Source organism: Nycticebus coucang, chromosome 10 (assembly GCF_027406575.1).
Source record: "Nycticebus coucang isolate mNycCou1 chromosome 10, mNycCou1.pri, whole genome shotgun sequence".
NCBI classification, from domain to species: domain Eukaryota; kingdom Metazoa; phylum Chordata; class Mammalia; order Primates; family Lorisidae; genus Nycticebus; species Nycticebus coucang.
Genome location: NC_069789.1, coordinates 98,673,892 through 98,686,840, shown reverse-complemented (window position 1 = coordinate 98,686,840; position 12,949 = coordinate 98,673,892). Strand labels below are relative to the sequence as shown.

The 12,949-nt window shown below is 46.4% G+C and overlaps 1 protein-coding gene across 10 annotated transcripts in view; it reads left to right on the top strand.

Moving 5' to 3' along the window:
* NOS1AP (nitric oxide synthase 1 adaptor protein) overlaps window positions 1–12,949 on the top strand; it is a 318,633-nt gene that overhangs the window by 217,830 nt on the left and 87,854 nt on the right. For all 10 annotated transcript variants that reach the window (XM_053607757.1, XM_053607758.1, XM_053607762.1 and 7 more), the window contains one exon: window positions 399–491. In XM_053607757.1, the coding sequence (XP_053463732.1) occupies window positions 399–491 (93 nt within the window). Of the gene's footprint in view, window positions 1–398; window positions 492–12,949 lie in introns of those variants that run through there.

The following is a 12,949-nucleotide window of genomic DNA, read 5'->3' as shown; positions in this document are numbered from 1 at the left end:
CTCACTATGTTGGCCAGGTTGGTCTCAAAATCATGGCCTCAAGTGATCCTCCCTCTTTGGCCTCCGAAGGTACTGGGATAACATCTTCGAGCCACTGCACCTGGCCTAGGTTCTGATTCTTTGATGAGATTTTCAAAACAAGCTGTTTTCATCCCCTTAAAATGGACTAAGTTCATTTTGATGTCCCTACCTGATGGCTGAGAAGTAGATTGAGTGTTCAGAGTCCGTTTTCTGACCCAGAGATTGCTTGAGCCTGCCTGCAACTGGGTTTACATCCCTAGAGCTGTGTTGTGTCCCCAGAAGCTGCCCCAGTCCCCCAGCTCCATCTCTGGCCGCTGGGCCATGCAGGTGCACTGATCTAACCAGACTGCGCGCCTCTGTTCTCTTCTCTTTTGCAGTTTGAATTTAAAGCCAAGAACATCAAGAAGAAGAAAGTGAGCATTATGGTGTCAGTGGATGGTGTGAAAGTGATTCTGAAGAAGAAGAAAAAGGTAAGTGGCTCTGAACCAGGAACTGAGGTAAAGAGCGAAGCAGGGGCAGGCAGTGTGGGATACCTTTTTCCTCTTGGCCACTCCGTGGACAGAATCCCTCCCTTATCTGGTGAGATCTTTTGCTCTGACTGGAAACGGTGTTGAGAGGCTGCAGCAGAGCAGAAATGAGGCAGGGCCAGTGGCCCCGTTGGCTTATTCAGTCCTGGTATTCCAGGTGACAGGAATCACCTCCCATCTTCCTTGTCTTCCTTGACTTTTCCATTGTCATACTTTTACATGTGAGTCTTGAGAACAGGGACTATGTCAGTTTAAGTGCTAATGAGTAACAGGGTTCAGTGGGGTGGGGGAAAGAGGAGGCTCTCTCAGCATCTGTCCCCAATTGCTGGAGCAACCCTCAGTCCCACCCCAGGTGCCACACATTCCCTACTGTGTGTTCTTGAGTCCTTCTGTTGTAGTGTGTGTTTAAATAGTCCCCGGAGACTCAGCCACTGCTGCTGGTCAGTGTGCAGGAAGGGTGGGGTGGGGCCCAGGTGGGAGGAAGGGATTGATCCACTGTGGGCATTCCTCTGAGTTGTTTTGTGTTGTGTTGCAGCAGAATAACATGCCTTGGAGAGAGTAGATTTGTGCTGAGGAATGGGTGGGCAACGTATGTTTTCATAAAAAAAGAAATGGAAAAGGGCTTGATTGATTGAAGCTATGCCAGGAGAGTCATCTTTTTTTTTTTTTTTTTTTTTTTTTTTGTAGAGACAGTCTCACTTTATGGCCCTCGGTAGAGTGCGGTGGCCTCAACAGCTCACAGCAACCTCCAACTCCTGGGCTTAAGCGATTCTCTTGCCTCAGCCTCCCGAGCGGCTGGGACTACAGGCGCCTGCCACAACGCCGGCTATTTTTTTGTTGCAGTTTGGCCGGGGCTGGGTTTGAACCCGTCACCCTCGGTACATGGGGCCGGCGCCCCACCGACTGAGCCACAGGCGCTGCCCCAGGAGAGTCATCTTTTTTCCTTCCTGTTTCTTGACTTTGATGCCTTTGTTTATTTACACTGCCTGTGTTTTCTGTCTACTGATAGTAGCACTGTAGCGTGGGAATGTAAAGAAAGACCTCTTGAGCTTCCTATCTAAGTTGCTCTTAATTCAAATGGACTCAAGGCCAACCTTGAGACTGCGGATGGGGGGGAGTGTGGTGGTTATAGAAGGCAGAGACAAATATATTGTAGTGAGTGACATAAATTTGGAGAATGGTATGGTTTAAGAGGGGTCTTAAAAGGTAGTTGTCTATCAATCCTAGCACTTAAATAAATCTTCTCCGTAACATCCTTATAAAGGGTATTATCCAGTGTGTGACTGGACGTCTCCAGTGATTGGAAATTCACTACCTCCTGAGGCAGCCCATCTTATTTCTGGACAACTCTGGATAGTTAAAAAGTTCTCTCATATATTAAATCTAAACTTAATTCTTTCATGTTGCCTCAATACCTTTATGGATGGTTCTAGAAGGTTTTATGGCTATGAGGTTGGAAGGATGTAGGGAAAAAAATGGATATGCCATTTATAAAGGACCAACTCCTTCAAAATTCAAAAGCATGGGGAGTTTATAATAGCATATTAAGTATCTTTGACTTTGTAAGTCTCCACTGTGGAGGACCGTGGTCCCTGTCTGGTTGTTCCCCTGGGGTTGTCTCTTTTGCCTTGGCCCTCCCCTCACATATATGTGCACAGTGGGTAGCCGCGGGACACTCCTTAGAGGATTCTTTCCAGAAGGTCCGAAGAGGACAGTTGGCAAAGTAAGCTGAGGCCTGCACAGTCCCTGGGCCCCAGTTAAAGAAACCGTGATATCGGGTGGTGCCTGTGGCTCAAGGAGTAGGGCACTGGCTCCATATGCCAGAGGTGGCAGGTTCAAACCCGACCCTGGCCAAAAACTGAAAAAAAAAAAAAAAAAAAAAAGAAACTGTGATGACAACAATGTGAATATGAGCAGATGTTCTCGGAGGAGAGAATAGGCCCATGCAGCCCACACTTGCAGTTCAGGGGCCGGGCTGAGTCCTCGCTTGGCCTTTGTCCCATGTGTCAGTTTGCTTTACTCAGCCAGGCCTGTGAGGGGAACTGGTGGCTCTGTGCACTCAGGTACCAGCTGACAAAGTAATTGCCACTGTGGGCACTTTCTAGGCTGTAAGATATGTTCACACACCCATCACCTGTCCCTTGATTAGTCTTGGGGGACATTTGTGTTGGTCAGCGTCACAGTGCCCTTCACCTGGGAGAGCAGCCACACAGATGATTTCCTCGCTGAACTGCCTACCCCTTCACCCAGGGCTGAGCTGTCAGCCCTTCAGAGTCAGAAACTCAGATTCATCACTTTCCAAGCTGAGAAACGTAGGCTGCTGGCAAAGCTCAGGAGAGGCTAACATCTACACTCTTGACCGAGAGTTCCTTAGTCACTTGAGACACAGAGCAGACTCGGTGGCCCGACAGGTGCGTTTTCCTTCCATTGGAGGCAAGTGACGTGAAGACAGATCACCAGGTGGCAGGACTATGCACAGGTGCGCTGGTGCTCCCAGAGAACTGGTGGGGAGACACTGCTCCTGGAGTGTCTCACTCCTGTAGTCCCAGGGAGACCCTGCCTGGTGTCCCTCTGTGACTGTCTCACTCCTGTAGTCCCAGGCTGGAATGCCTAGATTCGCCCTCCACCTCAGCGCACATCTCCTTCTGCCTGACATAACCTTTGTCCACTTCCAACTGGGTAACATTTCAAGGTCTGCTGTCCTAGGGGCTATTCTGTCCCTTTCAGTGACTTTCTCTGATATTGTCCAGTATGGGGCGGCTTCCTAGTTTTGCTCTGAGGGGACAGTCTTCCTTCCCACCTCAGTGTCTCCTCCACGTACCTGTGCCGTATGTGGTGCATGTGATAAAGCGTGGTGTGCTGAGGTTTCACCCAGGCCAGGAGCTGTCCCCCATGTACCAGGTACATGGGAGCTGAGCCAGTGTAGCACCTGCCCGAGGCAGGCCGGGGCCCTGATGACTCACTTTACAACCCCATCCTTGGTCATGTCCAGTGAGGGTTCACCCTCCTGCTGGCCCAGAAAAGAGGTGATTTGGCAGGTCTTTCCCAGAGCTCATTCTTCTGATGCCACGCTTGGGAAAGGGGAGCCTCCCACTTTATTTCCTCCTCCCACGCTTGGTGTCCGTTTCAGGACTGTGGCTGTGATTTGGATAATGCCTGTAATCACGGGGTTCATTTTACACTGCCTCTGACAGATGAATGCACATTAGCAGCAATCAGCCTCTTTGTCATCTCGTTCCCACGTGACAGTCCTCTGGTATTTGAATGCCACCACCACGCTCACACACTTGCTTCCTCTCTGCTGAAGGAATTGGGAGGGGGTGAGAGCAGACATGCTATCACGTCAATGTGCAGTTTTCTCCAGGAAACGGAGCAATTGGCAAATTTCAGCGTGGGACATCACGATGAGGTGAAGAACTAGAGCTCTTACCCGGTAGCTGCAGGTGAAGAAACAACCCCGGCTGAGATTCAGCCATTAGGCAGCCGTATCACGTGTAGCCTGATGTTCCCTACTGAGTATCCAGGGCCTGTGCCGAAGAGTGGGAAAAATGTTGAACAGTCCTCTCCTCCAGCAAATAGCATGTTGCTTTTCTTTCATTCTTTTTTTTTCTAATTGAAGTAGTTGCATGGAGCCTTTTTTTTTTTTTATTTTTGGGGATTCATTGAGGGTACAAAGAACCAGATTATAATGCTTGCATTTGTTAGGTAAAGTCCCTCTTATAAAAATTGTGTCCTGCCTTCAAGAGGTGTGTCACACACCGTGACCCCCCAGCCTCTCCCTCTTCCCACTCCCCCCTTCCCTCACCCCTTGCCATGGACTCGTATCAATTATTCTCATATCAGAATCGAGTACATTGGATTCTTGCTTCTCCATTCTTGTGATGCTTTACTAAGAAGAATGTGTTTCAGCTCCATCCAGGTTAATACAAAAGATGTAAAGTCTCTATCTTTTTTGTGGCTGAATAGTATTCCGTGGTATACATATACCACAGCTTGTTAATCCATTCCTGGATTGGTGGGCATTTAGGCTATTTCCACAATTTGTCAATTGTAAATTGAGCTGCAGTAAACAGTCTAGTGCAAGTGTTCTTATGATAAAATGATTTTTTTTTTCTTCTGGATAGAGCATGTTGGTTTTCACTGGATCAGTGTGTCAGGTTGGAAGGAACCTTTGGCTGGTATTAGAAGACCTGGTTCCAGGCCCAGCTCTACCCTTTTAGACTGTATATCTCCAAGCAAGTTATTTTGTGTCTCTGAGCTTCAACTATAAAACAAGAAGTTGGAAGACATGGTCACTTTAATGTTTCCAGCTGTAGGCCAGGAGGGCCCCTCTGAGAGCCACCGCCTCCTGAAGCAGCCACCCAGCCTGCTTTCTCTCCCAGCTTGTCTATCGCTGCTGGACGGTGATGTGCCTCTTGGCTGGGCCAGAAGCATGTTTATGGGGGTCCCTGCCCTCCAGTGAACTTTTTAAGGGCCGGGGCCATCTTTGTGAGCCCAGCACTTACCTAGACACCTGACACGTGTAGTAAGTTTTCAGCTGTCATAGCTGTTGGCCGGCTGGATGCATGGACATTATTTATGTGTGATAATGCCATCAAATCATGAAAATGTAAATACTTAGTCATCAGATCAAATGAAGTCTAGTTTGTTACTTTGATCGCATTCTTCTCCCTCTTTCTCCTTGTATTGGTTTGCCAATTTAATAAAAACAAATCAAGGATGAGAGCCTTTCCCAAACATGGGGAGGCTTCAACAGAAATTGCAGATTTCTATAACATTATTTGTAGGACTTATCCAGGCGACTCTATCTTCAGGAGCATCATGCTAGGGTAGGCAGTGGCCAAATGTATTATAATCATCTCTCACTGAGGTGTAAAAACATCTTTTTAGCTATATTTAACAAGTATCTAAAAGTGCTGTCATCTTGAACTGATGCCATCAGATATGAACCTCAAATTCCTTATGCATCTTGGTTGAATTTGTGGTGTGAACCCAGTTACTAAGATAATTATCTGTGCTTTGTCTCTCAGTCAGTGTATTTTCTTCAACTCACAGCTCCAAGTAATTATATTTTCTGTGTACATAGAAATATATGATAATTATAACATTAGAATCATATTATAGCATCATTTGCTAGGGAGTAGAATCCTGAATAAGAAAGATTAATGGGTCTTAAACTTCATCCAAGGGATTTTTCTAATAAAGGACAAAAAGTGCCCAAGTTCCATGTGGTTTCTCTTATAAACCAGTAACTTTGTTGGAATCCCCAAGGAAGCTTCTAGAAAGGCCAGATCATTCTCATTAACAAATATTCATGGTGTGTCTACCACGTTTGAGGAACTGTGTGGGTTATGTAGAGGTGTTAGATGTGTACCCTTTCCAGCAAAATTTTTTTTGGCTCTGTATGCATACATGGGTCTGTTGCAGGTCTTGTAAGATTGCATTATCGTTAATTTATCTTTTTCCCTCCTTGTTTCTGAGCCTTTAGGAGTCAGGGACCATGTCTTCCCTCAAATCTTATTTTATCTGTTTGGGAAGGTAGAAGATCAGAGGGAGCAGACTGGTGTAATTACACACTAAGAGGATAATGAGATGATAATGAGAACAGCTAACGCTGCTCTTGAGGACCTACTGTTTTCCAGGCCTCGTCTGCGTTAAGTCTTCACAACCTTCCTATTCGGTAGATTTTATTCTGATGCTCATTTTATAAAAGACGACTGAGCAATTTGCCCAAGATCTAGAATCCCGTCAGAGACAAATGTCAGGATTCGAACCAGGTGTGTCTTGCTCACATCCCAAGCAGGCTCTTTTCCACCACTCTCTTGCTCTGTGTGTGTGTGTGTGTGTGTATGTATGTGTGTGTATGTGTGTACGTACCCGTGTGCTAATCTCTACCGACTCCTTTAGAAAAAAGCTACTCTATGGAAACATCTAATTAATTAATCCAGGGTCTTTAATGTCTAACCTGTATGCTGTCGTGGGTGTATCATAGCACAAGGAAACTGTTTTCCTGCCCAGACAGCAGTGTTAGTTACTATGGAAACATAGAACTCAGATCTAACTGGGGGAGCAAAGCGGGTGCTCAGAATTATACAACTAGAATTTAGGAGAAGGGACTTAAGAACCGATCTGATCTGACCCCGTAATTGATTAGATATGGCAACAAGGGATAAGAGAGGTCCAATGAGTGTCCCTGTGACTCTCAGCCCTAAACTTAGTCCAGTCTTCTCTCCACCATGCTGTTTCTTGGTCATCTTTATTTTCTGCCGCTTTTAAAACAGGCCTGTTAGGAATTGTGTGCATTGTGCAAGGATTTATTAGCACTTTAGTTTCAAAATGCATTTTCCTATATTTATAGGTTATGCCTGGAAGTGGGAGATAGCTTTATTTTCAGGCTAATCCCATTCTTTCTGACGAGTGGAGAACTTTTTTCAAGTTGGCCTTTGCAAGTCTTTTAAATTTTTATTAAAAGAAATCAGCATTGCAGATGGGTATGGAAATAATAGTGAAACTTGTAGACTCTGTGTTGTGTCCACTGATAATTTCCAGCAGGGATAGGAAACAAAAGTCAGCATAAATTCCTCCTCCACTTCCGAGTTCCTCAGGAGGGGCTTCAAAGATGTCGTGTCCATTCCCGGGTTCTAAAAGGAGGTAGGACCACTGTGATAATCATTCTCGAGTTTTGCTTTCTGTTGTTGGCACTGTTCCAGGCAGCCCTACCCCCTAAACCGTTTTCCATGGAACATTCCATGCCAGGAGCTTTTGGAATGGCAAAATGGCCGTGAATTTCTAGGAGTGACTTGACATGTGCCCTCAACAGATAAGGAGAGAAAAGATTCTGTGTCAAGGATGTGCTTACCTTGTTCATGGGCATACAAACGCCAGCACGGCAAGCCCTTTATCCCCTTTCTCTGTTGAAAGCAAAGCCCTTCCTGGCAGTGGGGAGTGAATGACTTTGATTTCATCCTTTGTTGTAGCAAAGTGATCAGGGGGCTAGAGACAGAACAGTTGGGTCTTATTTACCACTAGACTCAGTGACCCTGGAGGGAAATAAGTTAACTTGTCTGAGCCTCAGCATTCATCTTTAAAGTGGAGATTCATTTTAATAATCTAAAAGCATTATGTAGTTCTTTTCCTAAATGGAGGAAAAGATTTTTTTTCTACCAAATCAATTACGAAACTTCTTGTGAGAATCAAAAACAAAGCACTAAGGAAGACTTCCCTGTATCTTTCCCTTCTCACCTTCTCACTCTCTCTGTAGTCTGTGTTCTCTGAGAAGCAAATGCTGAGACAGCATTAAAGGCCTGTGGGAGAATATGGGGAGGAGATGGCAAAGGCTGGGGTGTCTGTGAGACTGCAGGGCAGGTGTCCCCTGAGTACAAGAGAGAGGGAAAGAAGGAAGGTTGGTCAAGGAAGGTTCTTAGAGCTCAGTGTGGTCTGAGGAAAGTGTGGCAAGGTTTCAGGGAGTTCTGATGCCAAATTCACCATCTGTCAGAGGATTCCCACATCTCCTAGGAGTCGGCCAGCCTCAGTACCCTCCACACTCAGTCTTTGGCTGGAGCAGCACATGGAAAGTGTGTGGCCCCTGAATGTGATGATGGAGCTTAGCGCGCAGCAGCTGGGCCCTGGGTCAGGCCTCCCTGTCATCCGAGGCCTGTGGGCTACACTGTCGGGACCACGCCTTCATTTCTCATTCCATAAAATTTTATCTAGCCAGTATCTGAAATGGAGCCTTCCTTTTAGTTAAGCTACTGTATCTTACTGACTTTTTTAATTACCTGAGAGCACGGAATTCTTAGAGACGGGAAGGAGAGGTACAGAGAGAGAGAGATGGGTTAAGAAGCTCTAGTTCTGAGACCCCTAAAAGGCTCAGCAGTGTCACAGGTGTCCCCAACAGGAATGAAGGGAGGTAGGAAAAAGGGTTTGTGTGCATACTCAAGCACAGAGGCAGGGTGTGCAGAACCCAGGACATTCCAGGCATCAGTCTGTGCCAACTCTCTCCCCACTCATGATTCCCCCCATCCCTTTCTATTTCTGGAGTGAGGAGGTAGGTCTTCACCTCTCTGAGCATCTAGCTTATTGGCCTCACTGCTGCTGCTGCCCGTAGGGCTCATGCTCAGCTGAGGCTGTGCCCTGCCCGAGCCCAGCCTGGAGGTGGAAGGAGGCTGCAGGCCAGCCCTGCTCTGCCTAGACCTGCTGGTTTGCAATAAAGAAGGCTGTGAGGGGGGCCTTCTCACCAGCTTTAGAAGTGTGTGTCCCCCTCCTTTCCTCCTCTTTTCTCCTCTTCCTTCCTTCCATCCCCATCTGGACTGAGAATGTCATTTCCTGGCATATCATGAAGACCACAGCCAATGCTGGACCCAGAGTACACAAACCGAAATCTCCCTCACATGGCTACCAAGAGTTCAGATCCTTCTTTTCAAGCACTAAAAACAAAAACAAAAAAAGGGCTTCCTGTATAAGTTGGAGCGATGCGAGTTTCCTGACCACTGTTAAACTGCATTGAGCTATAGTTGTGGTTCAATAACACGTCTTTGTCCTGTCTCTGGTTGAAGCCATCTTCGATTTATAATTCATCAAGCCGAAGAATTCATCGTCCTTCTTATTTTCCTTATTTAAAATATTTTTTTCCTTAGAAGAGTATTTCCATGCAGAAAAGTGAGTAGAGGGTGGTTTGTGTTGTTTTCTTTTCTTCTTTAAAATACTTGCAAAATAGAGGCACTAAGAGAAACCATTTTAGATCAAGAGACAAGAAGAAGAAAGCTATTCTTGAGTTAAGACTCTGGTGACATACATAGAGTCACGTGGAATCTGTGAAGTGGATCCTCCCTTTAAGTGAAGTCATTCATGAGATTGTATCGATTCTGAATTGGACCAGGGCAGTGGAGTCAGCATGAGTCTAAAAATCAGGAGAATTTGGCTCTAGTCTTGACTGGACTACTAACTAGGGGTGCTTGAGTGATAATACTGCTTAGGGTATTATTTGAAAAGAGTTTGGTAGGAAGATGTTGAGTGGGTGAGTAGGAGGGGTAGAGATTCTATCTCTGGAGCTCTTGGATTATCATTCAGGCCTTGAGGAGATTGGGTTAAAAAGCTCCAACCATATTTGCCTTGGATTCTCGAATAACAAAAACATTGGTGAGTCCCTACTACCCCGAACCCATTGGGTTATCCTGACAATTTCCTGATCTCATCATAGATTTAATATAATCATCTAAAAATGTCTCTAGGACCTTTAAAGAGAGGAGGCTGAATTTTAATGAAATATTTCAGAAAAGGAAAATAAATAGGTAAAAGATTTTTATGGGTCCCCCCGCCTCCCACCTGGCTGGAATTCTATATGGATGTTGAGATCTCTTTTAAAAGTAAAGTATTCCTGGCTTCTGTAGCCCTTGCCAATGTTCATTCTTATTAAATTAACACACAGTGCCCCAGGAGCCTGGTTTCCATATCCTGCTATTCAGGTCTGCCAGAGAAAGAAAATAATTGTTCTGTGTTATTTTACCTCATTATTCTTTCCTTTTAATGCACGTCTTAGTTACATTATTTAGAATTGCAAACAAGAGCCTTGCCCAGGTTATCTTTGATGATGGAGGCGTATCACGAGGCTTGGCGGGACCACGAGCTAGCACTCAGTGTGTCCTCTCAGTGATGCAGATGGTTTGAGTGGAAATACATGCACTGGTCACAAAACTGCCATTGTTAAGGGCTCAGCCTGGACCTCATTGAGGATTTGATGTTCCCCAAAGAGAGGATTTGATTGGATAGATTTGGGCCTTTTTATTGTGGAGCTCAGTGGTTGGACATGTTTAAACCAGTCCCTCAGAGGCACTTGCCCCATGCCCCATTGGTCACTATCTGGCCAGCAAGGTTGGTTTTGTCAGGTGCACCAGCGTAAACCAAATTACCTCCACTCAGAGCCATCTCCAGGGCTGCTTTCCTCCGAGAGGGACAGTGGACGTGGCGGTGTCTTGGCGTTTCATGGCCTCTTCAGTACACTCGTTCATTTGCTCTTCTACGGACTTTGAAATTCAAAGCAGAGCAGCAAGGACACTTGGGAGCAGACTTTGCTGAGTTGAGAGAAGTGAGCGTCCATGCCCTCAGGAGCAGAGCAGCCCTGCTGTCACCCCACCAAAGCCACAGCTACCATCCATCAAGTGGCACTGAGGATGGGCCAGGAACGGGGGTCAACGGGATCATAGCCAGTTGATGTCTGTGAATGTCAGGGGACCCTCCCTGTGCCAGGCCTCACCGAGACTCTAGGGGATTGTGTAGTACATACATGAGACCCTCTGGTTCAAAGTTTTTTTAACCTTTCTTCAGGGCCCAGTGGTGGCTCTCAACATTAGGGGCGTATTAGAATCCCTTGCAGCGTTTGTTAAAGCTACAGAGTGCACACTCTCACCTTAGACCTACTGTGTTCATGTCTTCAAAGAGGTGGTGCTCAGGCAACTATATTTCTTTAAAAATGTTGTGTATATACATACATATATGTGTGCATACAAACATATCCACGTTTATAAACCAGGGAAGACAGAGGAGATGCGCCCTCCCCATTCCTCCTGCTAAGTGCAGTGAAAACCATGGGTATTATATGTAAAATAAACATAGAATTCTGAGGAGGAGAGGGAAGGCAGCTTGGCCAGAGCCCAGGGAAAGACATGGCTGTGAATCCCTGAGATTTCTTTTCACCTCTTACATCCTAGACATGGAGCTGAAGAAGCTAGCAACCCAGACGCGCCAGTAGGAACAGGCATAAGAGCCCAACAAAAGCTTGCTCGCCTGAGCCAGAGGGGGACAAAAGGGGCAGCACAGTGAGGCAGACAACTTTTAGATAATAACTACTCTCTCCCAGCCAAGAAACCCAGAAAACTGCCCCTCACCACCACCCTGGCCAGCAGTGGCTGAGCAGGAGCCTAGACCTCCACCCTTGCTGGGCTATAATGAGGTGCCACAACCGCCCCACTGGTGGTGTGGCAGCAGGCGACTTCCATCCCTGCCAGCTGGTATTGAGTGTCCCACACCACCTGCCTTGCCTGTTTCCATATCAGAGGAGACCTTTGGGGACCTAGACTGTCACCACTGTGCAGTGGCAGTGAGACCCCTTACCAGGCATGTTGTCAGTGGCGCCCACAGTGGGGCAGTAACAAGGCCCCAGTAACTCCACTTCTCCAGAGCAGGGGGTGTCAGTGGAAGCCCAGTGGAGAGCTGGAACTCCCACCCAAATCCAGCAGTCACGAGGAGCCCTTGGATGTCAGAAGCCCGGGGGAAACCTGCACTTCACCCCACTTGGCAAATACAGCAGCATCTTCCTTCTTGCCTTATTTGAGCAGTGTCACAGGAAGGCAGTTAACACAGAAAGTTTAAATGATATGTAGGGGCAGGGCACAGTGGCTCGTGTCCATAATCCTAGCAGATTACAGGGAGGCTGAAGCCAAGGCGGATGGATCACTTGAGCTCAGGAGTTTGAGACCAGCCTGAGCAAGAGTGAGACCCCATCTCTACTAAAAAGTAGAAAATCAGCCCAGTGATTTGGCAGATGCCTATAGTCCCAGCTACTCTGAAGGCAGAGGCAAGAGGATCACTTGAGCCCAAGAGTCTGAAGTTGCTGTGAGCTATGAGGCCATGTTACTATAGCCTGGGGCAACAGACTCTGTTTCAAAAAAACTAAAAAATAACATCTAGGGACTTACAACACTCAGAATGTCCAGGTTTTGATAGAAAATCACTCACTATACCAGGAATGAAGGAAATCTCACCTTTCCTGAAAACAAGACAGCTAATCAGTGTCAAAAGCGAGCTAGCAGAGATGTTAGAGTTAACTGAGTAAGACTTCAAGGCAGCTGTCACAAGACGCGTCCATGAACCACGGCAAACACTCCTAAAACAAGTGAAAAAGTAGAAGGTCTCAGCGAAGAAAGGAAGAAGAACCAGATGGAAAATTACAACTGAAAGACGCAGTAGCTGAAATACGGTAGATGGACGCAGCAGGGGAGAGCAGGTCCTTCGTGAACATTGCTCACGGAGTTGAATGGAGAGTGCAGACAGAGTATGTGTTTGTGACATAAATGTGGCTTCATTTAGTATTGATGTTATGAAAAATTTGCTCTGACGGCAAATGATATTTTAAGCACATTATTTTGCTATTTGAAGAATTCCTATGGCGAGCAATAATATTATGTGTTTAAAGTAGGCTCCCACGTATTTGGACTTTAACACTGAAAAATTTCACTTTGTATGTTGGAAATCAGCCTGATGTGTCCCAGTTATGTGGCAGCTGAGAAACGCTGCCCATTCTTGGCTGGGTTAGGAGTAGTGTCATGGCGGGAACGTTGGGAGGACTGTGTCTCGGCACAGTGCTGATCAGGGAGCCAGTTCAAATACCAGCTGTTGGGGGGACA